Source organism: Brachycentrus maculatus, unplaced genomic scaffold (assembly GCF_059751285.1).
Source record: "Brachycentrus maculatus isolate JH-2025_06_01 unplaced genomic scaffold, ASM5975128v1 h1tg000119l, whole genome shotgun sequence".
NCBI lineage: Eukaryota > Metazoa > Arthropoda > Insecta > Trichoptera > Brachycentridae > Brachycentrus > Brachycentrus maculatus.
Genome location: NW_028280872.1, coordinates 3,661,940 through 3,689,604, shown reverse-complemented (window position 1 = coordinate 3,689,604; position 27,665 = coordinate 3,661,940). Strand labels below are relative to the sequence as shown.

Below are 27,665 nucleotides of genomic sequence, written 5' to 3'. Positions count from 1 at the left end.
TTAAGTTTGTCTAGCTCAATGAGATTATGTAGCTATTAGATTAATATTGATAAAATTAGAGTATAAAATGTTGATTATCCCTTACTTTGCATTATAGTACAATCATGAAGGTCTTCATCATCTTGTGTTTGGTTGCATCAACTCTGGCTCTCCCTCGGGTAAATAAATTATTTCTTCTCACCTTATCTGCACTAATGGTGCATAGGGCACTGCTTTACATAAATGTAGTATTTATTCTGATATCATGTACTTAAATACTTTGTACTAACTATTAAAAAAATATTTCATTTTGAAGAAATAAGTTAAACCATTATTTAGAACTATTGTAATTTAACAAAATCACTACTCCTATTATGTACTATTTTTGTCCAATAGACTACCTGTTCTCAATTCGTTTTTCCTGTAATCCACTTAATTAAAAAAATATTTAATTTTGAACAAATAAGTTACACCATTATTTAGAACTATTGTAATTTTACAAAATCACTACTCCTATTATGTACTATTTTTGTCCAATAGACTACCTGTTCTCAATTCGTTTTTCCTGTAAACCACTTAATTTAAAAAATATTTAATTTTGAACAAATAAGTTACACCATTATTTAGAACTATTGTAATTTTACAAAATCACTACTCCTATTATGTACTATTTTTGTCCAATAGACTACCTGTTCTCAATTCGTTTTTCCTGTAATCCACTTAATTAAAAAAATATTTAATTTTGAACAAATAAGTTACACCATTATTTAGAACTATTGTAATTTTACAAAATCACTACTCCTATTATGTACTATTTTTGTCCAATAGACTACCTGTTCTCAATTCGTTTTTCCTCTAATCCACTTAATTAAAAAATATTTAATTTTGAACAAATAAGTTACACCATTATTTAGAACTATTGTATTTTAACAAAATCACTACTTCTATTATGTACTATTTTTGTCCAATAGACTACCTGTTCTCAATTCGTTTTTCCTGTAATCCACTTAATTAAAAAAATATTTAATTTTGAACAAATAAGTTACACCATTATTTAGAACTATTGTAATTTAACAAAATCACTACTCCTATTATGTACTATTTTTGTCCAATAGACTACCTGTTCTCAATTAGTTTTTCCTGTAAACCACTTAATTTAAAAAAGATTTAATTGTGAACAAATAATTTACACCATTATTTAGAACTATTGTAATTTAACAAAATCACTACTCCTATTATGTACTATTTTTGTCCAATAGACTACCTGTTCTCAATTCGTTTTTCCTGTAAACCACTTCAATAAATACCTTAAACTCGCATACTCCGTATTGCGGGAATGATAAATAAAAATTGAAATATTTTTTTTAAACATTTACGACTATCTAAATACATATGAATTACTAATTGAAATATCTTTGTCAAAAAATTGCCATGCGTACCCCTAGATGCCATTTCATGTACCTCTGAGAGTATGCGTACCACTAATTGAGAAACACTGCAATCGACATTTTTATTGTTGCAAAAAAGTATATAATCACTGATCTCCCTTAAAACAATTTTATTTACTAGATTTCAAAATAATCCAGTGGAAAAAAAGTTCATTTAACAATGAATAATAGCAATTTGTTACAGAATTTCCTACATCTCTCACATGTACTTACTACTCAGTACTTTGCGCAGAGAAGTATACAGAAGGCGCTTGGTGAATAATTTTTGGTTCCTTTGATTTTTTCAAACAATTAATATATTAAAACCATTAATAAATGTAATGTTTTTATATCCTGAATTGATTTTTGTCCAGGATTTACATATCGCTCACTCCTTTTAATATTACTATAATAAGGTCATAATAGGATTATTATTTTGCTAGAATTTCATGTATTTTTTAAAAAGCTTTTTTTAATTTTTTTAATTTGATCTAGTTATATTTTTAAGTACAACATAATACATTTTCTAAACATTTATACATATCGCTCTCTCCTTTTAAGAACGTCATAAATCAAAAAACTTGATTTTTCTGGAGAACGTCTTTAAAGTTTAAAAATATTATGCAATGTTTTAAAAATAAATATCTAGCCACTTATTGAACTTTTTACTACGAAACAGATCTTTTTAGGTAAAACCTGAAGATTTTTTCTCCATTTGAAAAATATTTAGTTTATTTCAAAAAATAATAAAACAATACCATTTTATTCAAAATGCAAAAACAACACCTTCTGCCCTGTAGCGGGTAAATATTAAGTTAAAAATATGTCTCTTTTTCTGGGATATAGTACATTTTTTGGGCATTCCGAAAATATGCTCAACTGAAAATTGACAATTTTTGATTTATAACGTTCTTGAAAGGAGTGAGCGATATGTAAAATTTAAGGGCATTATTGAAGAAATGTAACTAGTGGGTAGCTTTTACTTTTTGGGTTATGTGATTGGAATGGTATTAGTAAAAATATTTGGTAATTTTTTTCTTTCCAGCTTAAGAGGGATTGTCAAATATAGTAGGAGCTAGAAATATGTAAGACATAACCAAATGTATACCTTGTTTGTGGTGAATAACTCTAGATAATCTAATCCAAAAACCAAATTACATAATGACTTATTTTAAAGAAGTTATTATTTATTATATAAACTAACTAACTAACCATCATGCCGCTTCCCGCAGGGGTGGGCAGAGAGAATAGAGCGCCACACCACTCTGTCCTTGCAAACATTCTTCGCCTCTTACACGTTCATGCACCTCCTCATACATACCCGCCGATTAATATATATATATATATATATATATATATATATATATATATATATATATATATATATATATATATATATATATATATATATATATATATATATATATATATATATATATATATATATGTATATATATAAGTTATATTGAAAAAGTTAGAATGGTGACGAAAGAACGGATTTGGGATGTGCAAGGTGCTTTTATGAGTGGAAGAGGTTGCACAGATCAAATTTTTGCACTACGAATGCTGACGGAAAAGTTTTTGGCTAAAAATCAGAAACTCTTCTGTGCTTTCGTGGATTTGCAGAAAGCGTATGATAAGGTTGATAGGATAAAATTATGGAGCGTGCTGGAAAAATATGGAGTAGACGATAAACTTATACAAGCAGTTGCTTCCCTCTACGAGGGCAGCACAGCTAGTATAAGAGTGAATGGGGACATTACATCATGGTTTGCAATATCCAAAGGCGTAAAGCAGGGATGTGTAATGTCACCATGGTTGTTTAATCTCTATATGGACCATTGTATGAAAGAGATTGAAAGTATGGGAGTCGGAGCGAAAATGATGAATATAACTGTTAGTTGCTTGCTGTATGCGGATGACGCCGTACTGCTAGCGAGCAGCGCGGAGGACTTGCAACTAATAGTGTCAAGAATGTACGATGTATGTATGGAAAATGATCTGGCAATGAATGAAGGTAAGTCAAAGGTCATGGTGTTTGAAAGAGAGAAAGATTTGACAGAATGCAAGATTATCGTGCACAATGAATCCCTAGAACAGGTGCAAGAATTTTTATATCTAGGAAGCATGTTCACAAGGGATGGAAAAGTGGATAAGGATATTGAGAGAAGAGTGAATGCAGGGAATAGAATAAATGGTGCTTTTAACAGAGTGATTGGGAATAAGAGTATGTCCATGGAAGCCAAGCTAGCGGTTCACAACGGCGTGCTAGTACCGACACTAATGTATGGAAGCGAAACATGGAACTGGCAAAGGAAGGATGAAAGCAGAGTGAATGCTGTTGAAATGCGCTCCCTCAGACGAATGTGTGGAAAATCATTGTATGACAGAATTAAAAACGATGATATAAGAAAGGAATGTAAGGCTGAACGAGGAATAATTGAAAAGATTAGAAAGAGCTCTTTGCGGTGGTATGGACATGTGGAGCGAATGGATAGCGAGAGAATGACTAAGAAAATATATGTGGCGAATGTGAGAGGGAAAACAGAACGTGGACGACCGAAAAAGACTTGGCATGATCAGATCAATCAGAACCTAAAATCTGGCGGTGTCAAAAGTCTGCGTAATCGGAGGGCATGTATGACTAGATGTATGGATGTGAAGGAGGCTAGGAGTGTATGTCAGGACAGAAGAGTGTGGCGTTCCATCCTCTCTGCCTACCCCTGCGGGGAAACGGCGTGATGGTAGTAGTAGTAGTAGTAGTAGTATATATATATATATATATATATATATATATATATATATATATATATATATATATATATATATATATATATATATATTTAATTTCGTCACCCATGTCTAAATAATTGTGCTTTACAATTAACTAATTTGTTACTTTTGAAAATTCAGTGAGAACAATCAGTGTTTATTTTAATAAATAATACAATATATTCTGTTTGCATCAGTGAACAAAGCGTTTTTAATGTATTTAAATGAAAAAATTATTAAAATTATGACATAAGCTACTTACACGCTCCTTATCTATTATCGTTTACTTTCCCTAATACCACTTGTACTACTCGTCAGGCCAACTATAGACTTGACGAGGAAATGATTATTCTGAAATCGTCATGAAGTAGATTTTTTTAATGATATTACATAAAGTAAAGGACGAACGATAAGGAGAGTATTATATTACCATGCCACAATATTAAAAATGCTTTTAAAATACAAAATATATTGGACACTTTCCATCCTCACTAGGTGTAGTAAATATTTAATGAGGATTGACAGTGTGAACGTTACTACAATAATTAAAGTATTAAAAATTAATGTATTTTTTTCTAGGAATTGCCATATGATGGCATTGCCTTCCCAGAGCAGATGAGAGATAAAGCCCGTAAGTTTACTCTTTTCCATTAATTAATTTTTAACCCTTCAAGACTTAAAAATTGTAAACATCATTTTAGTAAATTTGTCTGGGAACAAACCAATGATTCAACAGAAACCAACTGTAAAAAAATTAAGAAATAAACACAATGAGAATGAAAAATTACACAATCTTAATGATTTTTCCATCCAGATCGAATTTTGACTGCAATCAGTCTACTTTGATCCTACGTTTGCCAACTCCATGGTTCACTTCCATACTTTGGGGTTGGTACCAGGACTCTATTGTAGTAGCCAGTATTGTAGTAAGCAGTAGCCAGTTTAGCATTCTCTGCTTGATTTTTTATTTGCTGTAACTGATTTCAGTGCACCGTTCGCTCTCCTTTCAACATCTTCATCAAACTTTCTGTCCTTGAAAAAAAAAATACTACAAAAAATATTTACATATTTTTATTCTTAATTTTTAAAAAGGAATAACCCACAATGCCTCTATTAGAGGCTTGTCTGCAGGTAGGATAGTACAGATAGGGAAGGTAAATGAGAAAAATACATCACAAAACACCCTACTTAATTGAAAATAAATATTTCTTGAAATCTTTTTTCTGAAATAATTCAAATAAATTTAAAAATGGACATTTTGAAGAAAGCTCAAAGTGACATTTAAATAAACTAATTATCATTTATATTATCAAAGATGAAGAAGAACATGGAAGTCTGGGCATTTACGGGGCTGACAACCGTCATAGGCTGGTTTAAGTGATCACTTTACACACGTGTAACATTCACCAATTATTGACAACCACACTAATCAAATTCTTGGAAGTTCTATATAAATGAATTAATTTAGAAACCTTGTTCTTGAATCACTAGAACTTCACTAGAGACATCTATTGGTGAGATGTAAAGAAGCTTTTTACTAAGCAGAAACTTTTATATTAGTATGTGAGGTCTGAATCCTGGATTATAATCACACACATGAGAAACGCCAGAAAATACCATTTTCATTTTTTTCATTTAAGCTTATAATTTGACCAGATAATTTATAATTTGTAATTGGAGATAATCCAGATTTTGTGAACAAGTATTTGGACACACTTAAAATTTTGTTATTATCATTTATTTGCAATCTAAACCCAAAGATATAAATGAAAGAATGATGAATAATGAAGAAGGGCGTTATTTTTATTTTAGTCGCAGAAGGTCGTATCATTCAGGGATGGCCTGCAGCTGCTGGACAGTTCCCCCACCAAGCTTTCCTCCTCACATCCAACGGTGCCGGAGCCTCCTACGCTTGTGGAGGCTCCCTGATCAGCACCAGATGGGTGGTCACCGCCGCTCACTGTGTCTACCAGTAAGTTTCAACAACTTACTAAATTTATTTTTCTTCTTTAGAAGAAAGGTCAAAATGTTTAGAAAAAATGTCCGCCTCCATAGTGTAATGGTCAGCATGCTCGGCTACCGTTCTGGAGGTCCCGGGTTCGATTCCCAGGGGGGGTAAAATAAATATAAGTGATTTTTTCACTCTAATGTTTATTCAATTTTACCCTGGACTGGTACCTGAAGCGGAAGGCTGATCACCTTTCCTTCATGTGTTTATGATCAAGATAACACTGGGTTTATATGATGCAGTGCCTTATGCACCATTTGGGTGCGGATAAGGGTAAAAATAAAAATTAAAAATCTTTAGAAGAAGAATCTAACCCTTATCCGCACCCCAATGGTGCATCTCTTCCCCGTCTTATTACTCATTACTGAGGGTTAAGCAACCCTTAGTAATGAGGTTACCCTTGTGGAAGCAATGACTCTTTTCCAGTTATCTCTTGACCGCGCTGCACGTAGCGCTCCAACCACCGAGGTGCCTGCTGCTGCCTTAACCATATCGTTAATGCAAATCGTTGCAATTCTGCAACAACAATTTCACAACAGCTGAAACATCCTTTAGTCGCCTGGAATTGTTATAATTCACACTGTTCCATATTCATCACACACCTATGTGTTTGAATTTAGTCAGTCTTTTATAACTAGATGGCGTTGTTAGTACTTTCTTGACGTTTAGTTATTAATGTCAGAGATATTTTTGAATTAAAGAAATAAAAAATCATGCATTTAACGGTTAATTTTATCGGTCCATCATGTGGGGATCTTCCTCTCCCTCTCTTCCCCTCCAGGCTACCGATCACAACAAGTCGTTCCAGGAAATCTTATAACCTGTCCAAAAAATGGTGCATAGGGCACTTCCAAGATTTAAGTAGTGTGGTTATCAATCATGGGTACAAGTGATCCCTTAAACCAACTTATGAAAGGTCGTAATTTTTGTAAACACCCAGACTTCCATATGCTTCTTCATCTTTGTTGAGATGTCAATATAAATAACTCCTAAGTGGACACACTCAGGTTTGTGAATAAAATAATTCACATACTTCATTCTTTATGCACTTTGCATAGCTGAGTTAAAAAACGAAAGCGAAAAAAATGTAGCACGTCAGATTTTTTAGTTATGGATATTTTTAAATCTAAAATTTATTAAAGTTTATCTTATTATTTATGTATAAATATATATTAACATATAATGCTACCGTTTTCAATATAAATAAGTTAATATATTTCCACTGTTACTCCATAATTATCAACCCTTTTTTTTAATCCCTTAGACCTTAGACCAGTGATTCCCAAAGTGGTCTATATCGACCCCCAGGGGTCTATGACAACTTGCAAGAGGTCTATGTTTTAATTTTAATTTAAAATATAAATGTATAAAACCTAACATGTGTGGCTTTTAATTATCACTACACTTCACTAAAAATACATTTGAAGTTAATGAATTTGATAAAAATCAATATCAGGTAAGGCAAGGGGTCTACGAGATAAAAGAGTTTGGGAACCTCTGCCTTAGACTAAAACATGTCTAGATACCAACCACTATTACGGTTTTAATGTATGGGGTCCATACAAACAATAATAGGACTGTAACATAAAAACGTGACGTGATACAAACTTGCCACCATAAAGACTTTGAATAAGAACGATTAACTTAGTCCAAATCAGTCATCAAAATTTCAGTTACAAAATCATTGTTGGCCAGTGTAATTATTACAAATCTTGACTTTTTCAGGCTTGTTTCGGCAACAGTCCACTTGGGTAATGTCAACTACAACAACTCGCCAGTGAAGGTCACCACTCGCAATCTTCGCTCCCATCCCAACTACAATACTAACAATCTCAACAATGACATCGGTCTCATCAACATGGAACTGGATGTAGCTCTCTCAGGTACAAACTTTATATCATTTTTCTTTAGTTTAAGTAAAGTTCAAGAATAAAGTCCAGAAATGAATAAATACCAATTAGAGGACTCCTACTCTTTTCCACACTCAATAATGCATAGGCCACTGCATTTTAAGTGTTGATTTTACAAGGCAAGGTGATTAGTCCTGCCCTTCAGTGACCAACGTTAAATACACATTACAATTTAAACCTTTCTGTATATATTTTTTTTGTTTTTAATAAAAAAATCTCTACTGTGGAATTATGTGGGTAATAGACACAAAACCAAAACAATGTGTTTTGATAAGTGAAGTTAAAGCTTCACTCGAGAATTACATTAAATTATCTTGACTTTAATTGTAAAGAGTAAATCCACTCACCAGTATGAAAAGGCTGTAATACTTTAAATTGGAGCCTGAGTGTGAACATGATAAGCCGTGGCTAGATTTCATAGTCACTTAGATGTTAGGTAAAGAGAAGTGAAGCTAGTAGGCACTACATTGGAGCAAAGTTGTGGTTCTGTATCACAAATTTTCTTCATTAAATAAATACACCTCTCCATTTGTCCCATAGCTTCTTAGCTGATCTTTCCTCTATCATTAACCCTTTCCACTCTGATCATTTTTCTCATAACTGATCAGCTACTCTGATCAAAAAAATGCGACGTTTTTCTACCATTAAAATAAATGTATTGGTTCCCTAATGTTGGGACACTCTGTCTGGCAATTTGTATGACTATATTCATCAAGATTAACTGTATTTATCTGAAATACTTTTTGGTAGAATATACTTGGGTGATAGAGAAATCTGTGATTAAAGTTATACCTGCGCCGGGCCAGACATTGTGGCCCACGGAGCTGCCTACTAGATCATACGGGCCAGAATATCTGGCCTACAGAGTGGTAGGAGTTAATACATGATATTTCTTTAATAAAGCATTTCTCTTACAGCCAACATCCAGCCCATCAAGATCATCAACTCCCAAACTGATGCCCATGTTGGAAAGGTCGCAATCGTGAGTGGATTTGGACTCACCTCAAACTGTAAGAATATATTCATGATAATATAGCAATACACCGATCAATCAGCCGACTAAATGGCCACCTTGCCAACTTATTTATTTACAACATTTTAATTATTCCTGTGCTTTTTTCTAGCTGGATCAGTCTCCCAAACCCTGAACTTTGTGAATCTGACCATCATCACCAACACACAGTGCGCTCAAACTTACGGAACCTCTGTGATCATCGCTTCCACCATCTGCGGAAATGGAATCACCAGCGGAGCTCAGGGCTCATGCAACGTAAGTTTTTAACCAGTTCCTAGTCTTGAGATTTGAAATCCCCCTAGAATAACATTTCACTTGATAATTTGATAATCATTGAAGCAATTTGATCCATTTTTTAGTTTTTAAAATAATACTTAACATATGATTTTTTAATGTCGGGAATTTTTAGTGTCGGGTTGTGGTTCCGTGGTTAGTGTTGCGGACTCTTGAGTCAGAGTTTCTCAGTTCAAACTCACTATACTACAATTCGATACCATTTTCTAATAATGAGCTGCTTAGGCTAACAGAAATAATATGAAATCGAAGTATTTTTGTAAATAATAAAAATAAAAATATTTATCTTTTTATATGAAAAAAAAAACTTATTCTTTTGATAAATTAATATTCATGCAATGGATGGTTAAAATTTTGCGATCGATATATGATCCAATGGTCCATGTCACCGTGTGTTATTTATGTTAACCTATGACAATTTATTTATTTCACTCTTACTACTGTGTGCCACAGCTATGTGGAAGTGAGACAGATGTGTGCCAAAGTAATGTCTGACAGAATCATAAAATATTGATGGTTAAAGAAGCCAAAGAAATCTGACATCAAATTGCAAATATAAAACAAATACTGATACTCCATTTTGATAACTGGAATAGTGACCAATATAAAATGTGTTATTTTTCTTCTTACAGGGTGACAGCGGTGGCCCACTGATCCTCAGGGAGACCAGTGGAGACACTCTCATCGGAGTAGTCAGTTTCGGAAGCAGTGCTGGATGTACCGCCAATGTACCATCTGGCTTCGTTAGGCCGAACCACTTCACCTCGTGGATTACTTCTATCACAGATATTACCTTCCCCAACCAATAAATACTGCTACTAACAAATCTGTTTGCATTATTGGCAAACCTAACCTGCAGAAATTATATTTATAAAATTACAAAGAAGTTCTTGCATATCATCAAATCAAACAAATAAATTCTTTAATGTACATATATATCTGTAAACTGTAATAATTTTTGTCCATATTAAATTAAACAAACTACTAGTTATTTGATTTTTTTTCTTTAATCATACCTATCCCAATCAAACCCTAACATATCCCTTAGATAAACTCTAACTCCTAACTCATAGGCATCCAATGGTGCATAGAATACTTCATCCCGTTGGTGCAGTGTCATCCTAAACTTTAATTATGTGAAGACAATGTGTTTAGTCCTGTGCTTCGGGTATCAGGGTGGTATTAAATACATATTTTAGTAAAAAATTACTTAAATATATTTTTACTTCAATGGGAATCAAAACAGGGACTTGACTGGGACCCCCATAAAAGCCAAATGCGTTAACTATTACTCGTAGGAGGCGGACAACTACTACATTTATTTTAAATAAACTGTAATAATCATCAATACCAATCTAAATTGCTTCAATTTTAAAGATATATACTTTATATTAAATTTGCAAATTTATATACATAAAAACACTTGTATAAGACCACTTAAATTTTTTCAAAATGTAAACATAACTAGTTTCGAGCACTACAGATTTCCTGGACACAAATTACAATAAAACTCTTCCCAGATAATTGACACACTAATTGATAACACACTATATGAAAACTCATTGAACCAAAAGATCAAGAACACAGAAACACATTAAACAAAATTAAACACATTAAACAAATACTAGTATGTAATTGGCACAAAATATTGTTATTTTAAGTAAATTAGTTAATTGTCAATTTATTAATTTTTCAATTCGCAAATCTCAGTTCAAATAACGATTCTTATTTCAATCAAATATGGAACAAAGGCAAAGTAAAAGAATGAGTTTATTCTACGAAAATTGTAAAATAATTGAAAAATTTAATTATTTTTTCTTTATTTATTTGTGTGTATATTAGGTTAAAATCAATAAAAAAAAAAAAAAATATGCAAAAAGAACCGACAAGACACATAAGGTGGCTTGGTGGGTCTCAGCAAAAAAAAAAGTTAATTATGTTTATGTATTTATTATATGTTAATACATAGACAAGATTTGTAAACACATGTAAAAAAATCAGGCAGTGGCATCAATCTATGTAAATGAAAATGTTAGTTTGTCGAAATTCTTTTAAATTTATTCACCGATTGCTTTAAAATTTTGACTCCACATTGCATTATAATACACATGTGTTTTTATATACCTGCAACAGGTTAAATTATGTTTTAAAAAATCCCTTTTCTTTTCCATTTAGTTTTAAATATAAATTATAATTTTAAGTTACTTTTCTTGGGGTATTTAATAAATTTATTTATTTTTTTATAATTTAAATTTGAACTAGAATAAGAATTAGATTAAAGTACTTTGTATAGTACCCTTGAGGTGTTGATTTAAATTGACAAACGAGGAAATTATTACTATAGGTTATTTTCAAATATTGAGGTAAATATATTAATAATTTCGATAATACATAAAAAAATATGACAAAATCTGAGAAAAAATGCTTATCTGTGTCAATAACTGAATAATAAATCATCGGAGATTATAATTCAGGAAATATTTCGATAAATAGGGATAGATTAAATAATCATTTTAATTATAATTTTGGATAATTTATAAAACGCCATTTTCATAAAATACTATCTCAAGGGCGCTTCACTGTGATTAAATTAGGGAAAAAAAGGAAAGTGGAAATGATTTGGCAAACAAATGCATTTTTTTTTGTAAACATCATCTCACTCTCACTACATATTTCTAACTACTGGTGGAAGAACATTTAACGCCATCGGTCCCGCAACAGCAAAGGCATGCTCGCCAAATTAAGTGCGCAGGTTGCGAGCTGGTAAGACCACTTTACCCATAGCATTTGTTTCAGCTGATCAAAGCATGAGACTACTATCTACCAATTTGTCTGGATTACCAGCTACCTAAAATATGTCTTTATTTGAAAAAATGTGTTAATAGTATTAGCGAAAACGAAAAAAATGCATTTCAATATCGAGATCAAAGTAAAAATTCCAAAAAGTCTAAAACATGAAATATTCACATTGTTTTTAATTCTTTGATGTCAGTTTTTAGAAGATTTTCATTAAAAATATTTAATTATCGACGTTTATTAGTTGATATTTGATATTGCTTGATATTTGGGTAGTATGTTTTCTAGGGATGGTAAAATTGATAAAGACATAGAAAGGAGAGTGAATGCTGGGAACAGAGTGAATGGTGCACTAAAATCAGTTTTAGCAAATAAAAATCTATCAGCGGAAGCTAAACTGGCAGTACACAATGGAGTTCTGGTTCCAACCCTTATGTATGGAAGCGAAGCATGGAGTTGGCAAAAGAAGGATGAAAGCAGACTGAATGCAGTCGAAATGCGATCCCTCAGACGAATGTGTGGCAAAACGATGTTTGATAGATGTTCGAATGATGAAATAAGGAAAGAATGCAAGGCTGAGATAAGCATTATCGATAAAATTAAGAAAGGTGTGTTGAGATGGTTTGGACATGTGGAGCGTATGAGTGAAGAAAGAACGGTTAAACAAATTTATGGGGCGAATGTAGTTGGAAAAAGAAGCAGAGGACGACCGAGGAAAACTTGGCACAATCAGGTATGTCAAATACTTGAAAGCGGCCGGGTCAGGAGTCGTAATAATCGTCGGGTATGTATGAGGAGATGCATGAATGTAGAAGAGGCAAAGAATGTTTGCAAAGACAGAGTGGTGTGGCGTTCGATTCTCTCTGCCTACCCCTGCGGGGAAGCGGCGTGATGGTTAGTTAGTTAGTTAGTTAGCAAAAGCTTGTACTTCTCTCCTCTAAGCACATGCCCAAGATAGGATACCTTCTGGACTTTGATACAAGTCAGTAACTGTCTTTCTACTTTTGCTCTTTGGAGCTCGTTTGCTAACCATATCAATTCATAGAATTGTGTATATTAAATACTACAGATATTAAAAAATATATAATAATTGTTTTGTTAAATGATCAAGCTATCATGTCATCAAATTAATAATCCAATCAATCTAATATTTTATCAAACATACGTTATGTGCATTGGGAAAACCCACACAAATTGTGAAATAGAATTACAATCAAAATTGATAATGTATTGAAAAAAACCTTTCAAAATCAAGTTTTATTGCACACTGCTGTTTTATATATTTTTGACCTCTATAAGCACCCGAATGGTGCATTGGGCTCCACATAGCGAAGACACAATGTTAACTCGTTTGTAATAACATTAAAAAAAATATAGCTCGTTTGGTTTAAGGAACTTGGAATATTATGCAAAAAACACTTTTATGTCCACGAGGATTAAAAACTATTGTTTTGCCTTTAAACAGTGTCAAACACACATAGTAAAACTTTCAAAAATACATCATAATACCAGAACAAAGACTTTAACCAGAACAAAACATTTTACATTATTTTCCAAATTAATTATTTATCACTTTGCAGTCCCTCTATAAAAGATAAATATAACATAAAAAATAAAAAGAATACATAACAACTGATAGTAAAATAAACTAAAAATAAAAGTTCATAAAATCTAAAACTAAAGTTTGAAATCTAAAACTAACAGTTTGCCATATCGCTCACTCCTTTCAAGAACGTCATAAATCAAAATTGTCAATTTTCAGATGTGCATATTTTCGGAATACCCAGAAAATGTACTTTATCCCAGCGAAAGAGGCATATTTTTAACTTAATATTTACCCGCTACAGGGCAAAAAGTGTTGGTTTTGTATTTTGAAGAAAAGGTATTGTTTAATTATTCTTTTAAATATACTTAATATTTTTCAAATGGAGAAAAAACCTTCAGGTTTTACCTAAAAAGATCTGTTGCACAGTAAAAAGTTTAATAAGTGGCTTGATATTCATTTTTAATAGATTGCATTATATTTTTAAACATTAAAAACATTCTCCTGAAAAATCAAGTTTTTTGATTTATCACGTTCTTGAAAGGAGTGAGCGATATGTATAAATGTTTAGAAAATGTATTATGTTGTACTTAAAAATATAACTAGATCAAATTAAAAAAAAGCTTATTAAAAAAATACATGAAATTCTAGCAAAATAATAATTCTATTATGACCTTATTATAGTAATATAATACAATGAAAAAATGTTCTGCGTTTGTCCCTCTCCAAGTACTATAGCCTAGTCTCTTTAATGAAGAGGCACAGCGTAACTAGAGTAAGATATTACATAAAGTAGTAATGTAATTCAATATTAATTGTATTTATTATATTATTATATATTATTATATGACCTTATTATAGCATAATGATTTATATTTTCTGGATAAGTCCCTCTCCAAGTACATACAACAGCTCGGTCTTTTTATTGAAGAGGCACAGTGTAACAATAAGATATTTTATGAGTTTTAAAGTAGTAATGTACTGTAAATAAATTAAAGTATAATAAATCTTTTAAACCATATTCAATAATAATGAACAAAAAATATGGATGGCTATGATAATGTTTTTTGTTTGTTTTTTTTTCAGCATATCACCTAATAGTAGATTTCTTAAAAATTGCTTTACTTTAATTAGATTTCAGTTCCACTAATTCAGTTTTATTTCACACAACTAGTTTCAAAAACTGCAGATGTTTTCATCGACAGGTTATTTAAAAAACTAACGAGCAAAAATACATTCAGGTATTAGTAGAGGTGGGTGGGGTACTAACTATAGGGGGGGGGGGTTAAGGGGTGAGACTCTGTTTAATGGGAACATAGATAATAATGGTGAGGAATTTTGGAAAAGAAGAGTTTCTTAATCTAGTTTAATTTTTAATAATCATGTCATGTCATTTCACAAAGTAAATACCAAATCAATAAACAACAGTCAATTTAATTTGAAGAGCTCTTTGCAAGACAAATACCTCCTAAAAATAATACCTACTACTTGCAAATACTGACTTACCATAGTGACTGTCTAACTAAAAACCAACTAACCATCATGCCGCTTCACCGCAGGGGTAGGCAGAGAGAATCGAATGTCACACCACTCTGTCTTTGCAAACATTCTTCGCCTCTTCTACACACATGCATCTCCTCATACATACCCGACGATTATTACGACTCCTGACCCGGCCGATTTCAAGTATTTGACATACCTGATTGTGCCAAGTTTTCCTCGGTCTTCCTCTGCTTCTGTCTTTAGTGACTGTCGCAAGAGTAATATAGCTATACAAACCACTGAAAATTAGTAAGAGTCGCTTGATGTAAACGTTTGATAACTTTATAAGTATAATCTCCTTTTGTGCTGTTCCCCTAAAAAAAATGTGAAGTTATTCTCTACATCTCGCGACACACTGCCATCCGCATTGCTACAACCACTGAAGAAACTGTGATAGCCTTGGTTTGCTCACTCCATCTAGTGGGAATCTTCCTCTCCTTTACTAACTTCATCCACCTCCCATGACCATTAACTGACAAGACAGTCATCATTTCTTATTTAGGTGTTTCCAAAAAACTGAAAGACTTGTCACAAATAGTCGGAATGAGCATAATAATACGAATGCTCATAGTATGCAGGTGTATATTTTGACCTATCGCCCTACCTATTATACAATACTGAAATTTGATTGCTAAGCTGATGAATTTTGCAGCCTGGTGATATTTTGTCATTACATGGATATTAAATGATATCATTATTTTATTAAGATTAACACAAGTAACCATAAGCTGAAAAGTCCTGTACATAATCCATTTTTAGGTAGCATTATTTTTAATTATAAACACATGCAAGATAAAAGTTTAATTATTTGGTGAGTTTAATGTGTAATCAAATGTTACTTAATAATTAATCTTATCAGTTCTTTGATCTTCAAATAATTCCAATTTTATCGGTCAATCATTCTTTTTTAAGTCAAAACAATAATAAATATTAATATAATCTATCAAAACAGAAGTGTAAATTTAGTAATCCCTATTAATTACTTATCTGTAATATATGATCCTGTCCTTCAATAAATATTTTTAGCATATTGGTTTTAATATACAAATTGTGTCTCTAAACCAGCGGTCGTCACACTTTTCTGGTCAAGGGCCACATGGGACAATGTAAGGTATCACTGCGGGCCGCACACTTATGAATTGGGTATTATGTACGATAGCCGACTGTTACATGCTAGGTTCCAGCTCGAAGCTCCTATACATACCCCTACCCCGATCTAGACATTTACAGGGCTTATGACTTGTCGTTGGCTGGTTTAAGTGGCCACTTGATGCTATTCCCTGAAATAAATTTAAAATATTCTTTGTCTATCGAGATTTTAACTACTCAAAATATTGTAAAAATAAAGTTAGTCGCAGTGCTAAAACAGTCAAAGATAATCTCTGTCTTAACTCAAAACAAATAATAATATCGCGTCATGTCAATTGAAAATGTAATTTAGAGTAACATCGGCAATTATCCGAATCATTTTTTATATCGAATTCGGAAACGGATATTTTTTTTATTTCGGATATCCGAAAGATTTGGATATGGATAAAGATATCTGTATCATCCCTGATAAAAAAAGAAGGAAAAAACAGTTTATTATTCAAGATTTTTATTAGAACTACAAACATATTTTTTATGTAATTTTTATACGTAGTTTATAATATTATATTTGTAATTATTAAAATGTAAAAGCCCCTTTTATTTAGTTTACTTTGCACGCAAAATCGGTTTTGGTAGTCATCATTCATTATTGTTTACTAAAATTGTTTGCTATATCGCGGGCCGCACAAATATCTGCCACAGGCCGGAGTTTGACGACCAAGGCTCTAAACTAATGCATAACTGACATATGAAGAATATGGAAGTTTGGGTATTTACAGGGCTTATGTCATAGTCTGGTTAAGTGATCACTTTACATATATATGTAACATTCACCATTCTACCCATGATTGACAACCCCGCTACTAAAATTTTCAAAACTCATAGAAATATATTGCTCAATCTTATGACACAACACAAATGAGTTCACAACAGCCATCTATATTGGATTAAGAAAAACTTTTATTTAGTAGAGACCCTTTTATTTGTATACAAGATCCAAACCCCCGGGTCATAGGCCCTGTAAATACCCAGACTAACATATTCTTCTTCATCTATGTTGAGATGTCGAAATGTTAAAATAACTTCTAAATGGAGAAAACGCAGATTTGTGACATATTTGGACACATTCAAAATGTTATGAGTAATGCATAACAAATAAAGTTTTACAAACTAATAACTTCATAAAGTCTTACTTATAGGCCTAACACTTCGCGACAGAGTAAGAAACTTTGAAATAAGAAGAATCTGCGATGTTGTAGATGGTGTGCGATGGGGAAGAGTAAGAAGACATTTCTGGAGAGATTATGTCGGAAGAGCAAGTTCGGATTGAGTGGTGATAATAGCGGCAGACGGCAGCATAAGAGGTAACAGCCCCCCAGGAAGACCACCTAAACGATGGAAAGACAGCTGGTCTTCCTTCTTCCAGGAGTAGACTCCGAGAATTACAGGATACAATTCTAGCTAAAGAAAAAAAAAGAAGAACATTTACTTAAATTAATAAGATCCTAACCGTCTTAAGCATGCATGATTTCTGAAATCTGTTTTCTGAAAGGTTCAAAATAAACAAAAGTGAAAAAAATATATGATACTTTTTTCCCTAGACTAGTAGCTAAATTGCAGGACTTATCACCTTCCCTTTTTGTCATTAATGGTCGATTTAACACTGCATAAGGCCTAACAAGAAGGAAAGAAGAAACAAATAAGGATCCTTATCAGGACCTTGACAAGACACTGTAGACTGAGAGACACATGCCAAAAATTGAACTGCATAACCCCCCAGTCTGCAGGTTTTGTATGGAGGATTACAAGACACCAATCCACATTCTATATAACTGTAACGCACTCGCTCGCAAACGAAAACACATCCTTGGAGGACCACTACTAGACTCCAACACGGTGAAGCTTTTCCTCAATCCGTGGTGCAGTTCCTCTGCACCACGGATTGAGGAAAAGGGTCAATTTAAATTTTTTTTCAATAATAAAGGGGATTAATCAAATCTTATTTAGATTATTTGTGTATCCGTGCATAATACAGGACTATTTTATTATCTCGTCTTACATTGTTCATTTATTTGTATAAGATTATGAGCAAAGATAACAGAAATGCTGTAATTAAGTGGATTAATGGTCTGATTAACTGAGTAATTGACTTGCTATATAAATAGAAAATTAAATGAAATAATTCACAACCAATCAGGCAGACAAAATGAAGTTCCTAGTTCTTGGGGTGTTTTTGTGCGTTCTGGCCCTCTCTCAGGTAATAAAATATTTTATATATTTATATTTTGTGGGGTAATTGCCACAACAAGGTAACTTTGAATCCTACATTCTCAAGTGAGCCGCTAACAACTTTATTTTCTGGGCCACTAAAAATATAATTTTATTTTTTGGCCTGTATATACGTGAAATAAGTAAATTTTTTAATTTTCAATTTTATTTACATAAATAGTATAAATTTATTTAAAGAACAATTTTAAACATATCAAAAAATTGCAGAGACCCACCAAGCCACCTTGTGTGTCTTGTTGGTGGAGTTCTTTTTACATAAATTTTTACTGTTTTTATCCATTTTAACCTAACATACAAACAAAAAAAGAGAGAAAAAATTAAGAATATAAACTATTTTACAATTTTCATTGAATCACCTACCATATATATCATCTGCCTTCATAGTACAGAGGCCAACGGGTGTGGCTACCGTGCTGAAGGTCCCAAACTCGATTCTTAGGGGGGTCAAAATATATATATATGTGATTTTATACAGTAATATTTATTTCATATTACCCTGGATTGGTGCATGAAGTGCAGGGCTAATCACCTTTCCTCCATGTATTAAACGATCAAGATAATACTGCTTATAAATGTGATGTAGTGCCCTTTGCACCATTCTATGCGAATAAGGATTAGAGAGAGAGAGAGAGAGAGAGAGAGTTTTTTTTTAATATTATAAAAATCACTGTTTTTTTAATGTAATTTTTAGTTTTTCATTTATACATATTATGATATATGACTTAAACAAACATATAAGCATACCCTGGGGTCAGTTATAATACAATAAATTATTTAGCATGATAATCATAATTATTTCAAATACATTGGAACAGTAAAAAAAAAATACATTTTTTAATTTCTGATTTGTTTTAGGGTTATAAGGAGTTTGGTATCACCACTCCGGAGGAGTTGGCCCAGAGAGGTGGTAAGTTAACTTGGATATTTTGTAAAATTATCTATATATGTAGTAGAACCCATCTTATCCGTCACCTTTGTGGAAAGTAAAAAAGGGCGGATTTTTAGAAATTATAGAAAATATAATTTCACAGTAAAATAAACAATCTCTGAGCCCAAAACTTATTATTCTCTACAATAAAAACATTGCAATAAACTGCGCAAAAGCTGTTAATGAAAAAGAGCAATACAATAATATACATACATTTAAAAATTGAAGGTAAAAAATTAGTGTCAAAAAGGTCAGTTATAGATTTTTGTTGACGGTCGGATGAATTGCAGTGGTGGATCAGCCGAGGGCAGATGAGGAGGGTAGTAATTCAGTAGTATTAAAAAAAAACATTGTCTAACTTTGACCATTAATGCGTATCCAGATAAATTCTTTGACGTATAAATTAAATTTGACCATTTTATATAACACAAGTTCAGAACCATAGCGCTGTAAAGACAAACTTATAACTAACTCTTGACAAACTAATAACTATGTTAATAAATACTCATTGAATAATAATTTTAAAATGTACCCTCGGCACAGAAAAACCCAGTGAGGATACATTACTGTAAATTTAAAAGTGTAATTTTGTGAATGGTAAATAACAAACAAAAAATACATCTTCTGAAGAGTAGCGATTTGTGACTCATTCCCTTTTGGCTGACAACAGTCGATATACATATATATATATATATATATATATATATATATACAGCTATTGAAACCTTCCTAGGGTAAAGCGTGGAGCTTATAATACTGTTTTTATTTTTGTTTCAGAGTCTCGTATTATCCAGGGAACGCCTGCCGTTGCTAACCAGTTCCCTCACCAAGTATACCAGCTCATTACCTTGAGTGGAGGAGGCAGAATCACATGCGGAGGCTCCCTCATCGGCACCAGATGGGTACTCACAGCCGCTCATTGCTTGCAAGGGTAAGCAGAACTATTCAAATTCGCATGTTCTTCTTCATGAGTCCTCTGACCTCCCCTGCTGGATATAGACCTCTTCCCTTTCTATCCATTTGTTCCGGTTAGTTGCAGCCAGTTTTTACCCCCCACAGTGACTATGTCGTTGGACCATCTCTTTTGGGGTCTTCTGACACCACTTTTGTTCTCCCTAAGTCTCCATCGTAAAATTCTTGGGGCCCATATTGCAAGACAGGACCCCACAAGATTGACCCCAAGAATTTTACAAATTCGCATACTTTCCATTAATTAGCTTGGATGATGAATAATCTTTACCAGTAACAAATTTTCTGGTAAATATAGTGGAACCTCAATTAAATCAATCTCAAGGACTTTGAATAAAAAGGTTAATGGAGTGATTTATTATATTGAGGTTTGGATATCAGGGAGAGGTTTAGCAATCAGTCAACTGGTTACTGTTTCAATTCTTTGAGAATCAATGTGTAAGAAGGTTTTATACTTTACCATCAGACTTCTCCATTGTTCTTCAAATCGTATTATGTAAAGCGTAATTATAGAAATACATATAGCATTTCATATAGTGCCGAAAACCTCACGTAACCTAACACAATCCAAGATAGCTTTAAAAAGACCATGTGTTAAACAATTTATTCTGATACAAAAAAGGTATCAAAGCAAAATTTCAATCAATCCAGATGTAAACAACTTCCACAATGCAGAAAATACACTAAACGGTAAAATAAAACAGTCAAGAACTGAATGTAAAATTAATGATTCAAATAATCAACTTTTCAATTATTTTAAATAATAAACGTCCAATTAAATCAAAAGCCCGTCCGTAGTAGAAGCATTGTTTTGATTTTGACATCAGGTAAGTGTTGAATCTTGGTGAAATCAGGTGAAACTTCACTGAGTTAAAATTGCAAACTGTATTCTTAATTATTTGTACTAAATATTGAACTGTTTTTCCAGAGCCATATCAACTGATCTGTACCTTGGAAACGTCAGGATTGATAGCTCTACAGTCCGTGTCACCTCCACCAATCTCCGTGTCCACCCCAACTACAACTCAAACAACTTGAATAACGATATTGCCCTTGCCGGACTAGCCAGCGATGTCCCAACTGGAGGTGAGTACAAATTGAAATTTTATTTACATATATATAATATATTAATTTTGAATTTACAAACACACTATAGCTTAAGCCAATTAGAGTATACATACATCAAACCGACAAAACATAGTTAATACATAAACCAAATAACAAAATAAAACTAAACCACCTAAATATATATCGCGGGCGAATTACTACAACTAGGTGATTCTTAAAACATTTTGTGCATCAAACATGGCTCCTGTGTCCATACAAATATTGAACACGGGTGTTGTGTTGAATAAAGATAAAAATTTGTAGCCAGTTTTAGGTGTTTTGAAAATATGAAGGAATACACTTATTTATGATATTTAAATAGAAGGTAGAATTTGATTTTGAAGAAAGTTATCGGTTTTCAAAAATTTGCAAATTAAAGTTAATCTAAATGACATTATTTTATATACAGTGAACATGTTAATTTAGCTTTGTTGTGAAACTGAAATATACAAATGTGAGGAGTTTGATAAATAAGTTTTTTTGTGTTTTTGAAAAAAAAAAACTCAAAATTATTTATGATTTGAATGCAATATATATTTAACGCATGAACAGGTCGGAAAATAAAGTTTAATTTTTTGCGCCTGCCTAACTTGAATATGTGGAGTTTGAAGTTATCGAATTGTAGTAATTATCCTAATATTTATGGGGAAGAATTTGAAGATTAACACCGATTACTCTTGTGGCTTCAGGTATTTTGAAGTCGGCAAATATCATTTATTAACTTCAGTATGTATACTAGTAGAGAAGGTTCTGATGAAGAATTTCTTAGTAAACTAATGAATATGCAATGGTTAATTTTTTTATATATATTTTTAGCTAACATCAGGCCAATCACATTCGCTAGAAACCAGGCTGATACGTTCGAAGGACAGACAGCTACCGCCAGCGGTTTTGGATACACTGCCAACAGTAAGTAAAAATAATCTTAATAATAAGGGGAAAATAAAATTTAATAAATTTTTACCGATGGTTAGATGTTGAAAGCTATTTACTTCATAAAGTTCTCAATAGATGGCAGTTCTCTTTGTCAGTTTCAACTGAGATATGAAACCAGTTGTTGAATTACTCCATATTTATTATTATACAGTACAACTCCAAGGATTGAGGCAGTATGATTTTCAATAATAAGTAGAATGGTGAAATTTACACTTCTATATTCCCATTTCAATAAACTTCATGCTTTGATTTAATTTTTGAATGTATTTTATAAATAAACCACAAACCAAACAATAACAATACAAAGATTACAAACAAATTCAAATGTTTTTTTTGTATTTTCATTTGATATAAAATAAAAGAAAACTTGCCTTAATTACTTCAATGAAAATTCTGTTTCTTTGTGCGGTTTTATAGAGAAATGCTTCTCTCCCCTGAAATGCTATTCAGGCATTATACGCATTCGCATATTTTCTACCATTCTCTCACTCTCCTCCAAGATCTATCTTTGTTACTGCCATATCTTCCAAAATTTTACCTACAGAACTAGATTTTTAGAACATATATGATGCTTGCTTTTTATTAGATGGACCAACATCTCAATTCCTGCTCTACGCCAACTTGAGAGTCATCTCCAACTCCGTGTGCCAACAAACCTTCGGGTCAATCATCATCCCATCCACAATCTGCTGTGCTGGTATCACCAGCTCTGCTCAGGGAGTGTGCAGTGTAAGTAGAGCCTTTTCTTTACTATTTCACATCATTAAACTCTTAAATTCTAATTTTTCCTAAAAAAAAACTCCTCAAATCGACACGTGTTTATTTACCTTGCAATAAGTATTTAAAATTTAGGTAAAATCAGCAATATTTATTCTTATTTTTATGAAAAAAAATCTTTTGTTATATTTCATTACATGTATTGCATCATTTTATTTATAATGAGCTTACATTGAATACAACACGCTTGATAATTATCTTATTTTTTAAACAAATTTACTTTCAAATAATGACATGTTTTTTTACTTGTGTATGCCAAAATTAGCTTGAAACCCAATAAAATCAAAATTGATCATTATATGGTACCATATAACCTCTTGTTAAAACGCAATCTATGATTTCATAATCATTTAAAGTGTTAATATATATATTTTTAAATCTTGTACAATATGTATGTGTATTGCCGGATGTGTTGCTATAAAGCAACATCTTTCAACTAAATAAAAAGGTCTAATATGAATGGTAAAGGCTCACCATAGCTGTGGTGATGTAGATCTACTTGAACTCACTCAGAGTTAATGATTCTATGAGAGTCTTTAATGGTTTAAATTATAAAAGGCATTAAAACCTTAACTTCTTGATATGTTGAAATATGCCTGTCTGATTTGTTGAAATATCAATGATAAAAAATGTGTTGTCTCATCAAAAAAATATTATGGGTGTTGCATTCAACTATAAATTGAAGTCAGTCTGTTATATAAGCACAACGAACAAATGGTTTAATATGTTTTTTTTTAAATTGACTTATATATTTTGATGTTTTCAACTATAGGGAGACAGTGGCGGCCCTCTGATCGTTGGAAGCGGAACCAGCGCCGTGTTGATTGGAGTAACCAGCTTCGTCAGCAGTGCCGGATGCTCTTCCTCAGCTCCATCTGGTTTCGTCAGGCCAAACCACTTCACCAGCTGGATCAACAGCATCACTGGACTGTAAATTATTTCAAAACAAAACCTCTACATAGAGACTCTTATCTCAAATGCAGTAAATCCAAAATAATTGTACATCTTCCTGTAAATAAAACTGTCTTTACATAATCTTTATCTTACTTATTTTTACTGATATTTATTTTAAAACATCAATGACTCAAACATGCATTAAAACCATGAACCCATTGTGCCTAAATGAAGACGCAGTCGATAAAATGCAGTAGTGGTATTCAAAAGAGGCAAACAAAGAATATATCTTCATAAATGAGTCTACGTAGTAAGCCTATAGAACTACTGGCATTAGGCAATTGGCAAAATCAAGGTTATGGATAAAACAACCAGTTCTGGTACCAAATTTTTCTTCTAACACTCTCTACTAGCGGCTACTCTCTACAATCTTCATGTGTGATTTCTAAATTTACTCCGAACATATAAAAATTCATTGAATTGATTTTATTCTAACATTGTTAGTTAGAAACAAACATCAAACAGAAAATTACCAAATTTATTTTTCAGCAGTTTATTTTTAAGGGTTAATCAAAGATTAATTTTGAACACACAATTGATTTATTGCCTTTTAAATCAAGGTCCCAAGGAACGTAATTTTAATACAATTTATAAAAAATTCATACACATATTGAAAAGATCTCACGAAATTTCACATGCGTTCTTTTCGCACATTAATCTACTTATAAATATCAAACTAAAAGTCCCTCATAAACTTCATATATGTGTATTCGGAAACCAGTCCAGGGTAACATTGAATAAATATTAGACTGAAAAATAACTTATGTTTATTTGATCCCCCCCTGGGAATCAAACCTGGGACCTCCAGAACGGTAGCTGAGCATGCTGACCATTACACTACGGAGGCGGACTAAAAGACACTAAAAGACTACAGTATTAAGAATTTACATAACGCAAAAAGTTACGTAAAAAGATTTTCAATATTTTGAAATAACTGTCATTTTGATATACGATATAATACAACCATATAATCTTATCTGTCTTTTAATCATAAATCCAATTTAATCATCCTTATTTTTTGTTATTACAAAAATTGCTACCTGTGATAAAGTATTGCGATTATGTTATATGGATTATTTAAACAGAGTGGTATATAAAGATAACATTTAAGTCATTGTTAATAAACGTTTTCAATATTTTAAAATATATGCCATTATGGCTCAAATTTTATTTATTTTTTAAATTTTTATTCACAATATTTTGAGTGCACAATTTTTTGTTCATAAATTGATTTGGTCCACATATTAACATATTACTAGAAATAAAGATAGAATACGACTGCCATTGTTGAAAAAAACCGAGTCACAAAATTGTTAAATGTATAAGGGTTTGAAAATTTATGATGAGATGCCTGAATGTATGAAGAATGAAGTGTCTGAAAGAATTAAAAAATAAATGTTTTGTTTACTGTAAAAAGATGTAAATAGTTATATGATGTTAATTAAGTATAAATAATAGTATGAAAACATAGATGAAGAAGAATATGGAAGTCCGAGTCTGGAGACTTTCATATACTACTTCATCTATATTAAATATAATAAAACCCTTATCCGCACCCCAATGGTGCATAGCGCACTGTTTTATATAAACGCAGTGTTATCTTGATCGTTTACACATGAAGGAAAGGTGATCAACCCCCCGCTTCAGGTACCAGTCCAGGGTAATATTGAATAAATATTACAGTGAAAAAATCACTTATATTTATTTGACCCCCCCCCCTGGGAATCAAACCCGGGACCTCCAGAACGGTAGCCGAGCGTGCTGACCATTTCACTACGGATCTATATTAAGATATCAATAAAAACATCTTGATTTAATTATTCAGTAATATACACTGAATATTCGTTGTAAATTTTCACATGATTTTTGCATAATTATACTTTTACTCCCTCATTGGATCCCACACATTTATAGTTTTACACCTGTATTATGTTAGCCAATGCTTTTGAAAGTATAGATTTATTTAATATATTGTTATCCACCTTGAAATCTGTACTTTCTCAGCATTTCTTCTCCATGTTATAATGGATAAATTTAAACATTGTGTTTCACTCTCTCGCTGCTTGCTAATAGTGTTTGAAGGAGACGTGTATTTACCAGTGCTTACTATTTGTTATTTTATTATTATTTTATGTTTAAGACTTTTTGTTTCTCTATTAGTGTATTTTTATATTAGATACTGTATATTTGTATTATGTTAAAGGCATTAGCCGTTCAATAAATAAATATTCAGAAATCTCATTAATATTTGACCTTATAATAAGAAAAGTCCATACATCGCTCACTCCTTTCAACAACGTCATATATCAAAAATCCTCAATTTTCAGTTGTGTATGTTTTCGGAATAACCAGAAAATGTACTATATCCCAGCATAAGCGGCATATTTTTAACTGAATATTTACCCGCTACAGGGCAGAAAGTGTTGTTTTTGCATTTTGAAGGAAAGGTATTGTTTAATTATTTGTTTAAATATACTACATATTTTTCTAATGGAGGAAAAACATTCAGGTTTTACCTAAAAAGATCTATTGCACAGTAAAAAGTGGAACAAGTGGCTTGATGTTTATTTTTAATACATTTTATTATATTTCGAAACTTTAAAAACGATCTCCTGAAAAATCAAGTTTTTTTTATACATGACGTTGAAAGGAGTCAGCGATATGTAAAAAAACAAAAAAAAAACAACAAAAAAAAGCTTCATGATGGTAAGTTAGTTAGTCAAATTCTAATATTTATACTCTCTTCTTTGCTGACTTAACCTGGATGGAGTTAGATGCTTTACGAATTAAGCCGACAGTATGGTATTATTCAAACACATACTTTTGTTAATTGATTTCATGTCATATTTGATATAATATATCACACATCACACATACATTAAATATTTATGTAAATAATATGGTTGGATGATAAATTGATTTCAGTCTTTTGATTCTGATTAATATCCAAAACATATGTTTATAACTAATAAAATAAATTATATTAATCACTGTTTTATTAAATATTCAGATAAAATATGATAATAATTAACCTTTGACAAACACTCAAATTAATGGTTGATGTCAACGCAATGTAAATATTTATTGTTTTATTATTTGGTAATTAATTATCTACACAGAATGTTTTTTATTATTATTACCCTTGTAAGATACTTTATTATTATTACCCTTGTAAGATAAACTGCATCAAATTGCAATGCAATGCAATGTAACGTTGATTGTTAATTTTAAAGTCTCATTTTGGAGTCTAAACTTGATTTGAAATATGTATCATTCTTCCCTTTTGTTATGAAAGAAGATGGAAGTCTGAGCATCCCAGGGCTTACGACC

The 27,665-nt window shown here is 31.9% G+C and overlaps 1 protein-coding gene across 1 annotated transcript; it reads left to right on the top strand.

Annotated features, from left to right (window-relative positions):
* The first annotated feature begins 99 nt into the window (after positions 1-99).
* On the top strand, positions 100-24,405 carry LOC148309714 (transmembrane protease serine 9-like). The gene is made up of 14 exons (XM_088259725.1): positions 100-158; positions 4,758-4,809; positions 5,991-6,150; positions 7,912-8,069; positions 9,014-9,106; positions 9,221-9,366; positions 10,038-10,211; positions 18,573-18,632; positions 19,520-19,571; positions 20,370-20,523; positions 21,490-21,647; positions 22,485-22,577; positions 23,191-23,333; positions 24,154-24,405. The coding sequence occupies exons 1-14, from the start codon at positions 105-107 to the stop codon at positions 24,313-24,315; spliced, it is 1,659 nt and encodes a 552-aa protein (XP_088115851.1). The 5' UTR covers positions 100-104; the 3' UTR covers positions 24,316-24,405.
* The last annotated feature ends 3,260 nt before the right edge of the window (positions 24,406-27,665 follow it).

Coding starts and splice junctions, on each gene's coding strand:
- LOC148309714 (XM_088259725.1), top strand. CDS start 105: ATGAAGGTCTTCATCATCTTGTGTTTGGTTGCATCAACTCTGGCTCTC. Junction 9,367..10,037: donor GAGCTCAGGGCTCATGCAAC/GTAAGTTTTTAA, acceptor TTCTTCTTACAG/GGTGACAGCGGTGGCCCACT. Junction 10,212..18,572: donor ATATTACCTTCCCCAACCAA/TAAATACTGCTA, acceptor ACAACCAATCAG/GCAGACAAAATGAAGTTCCT.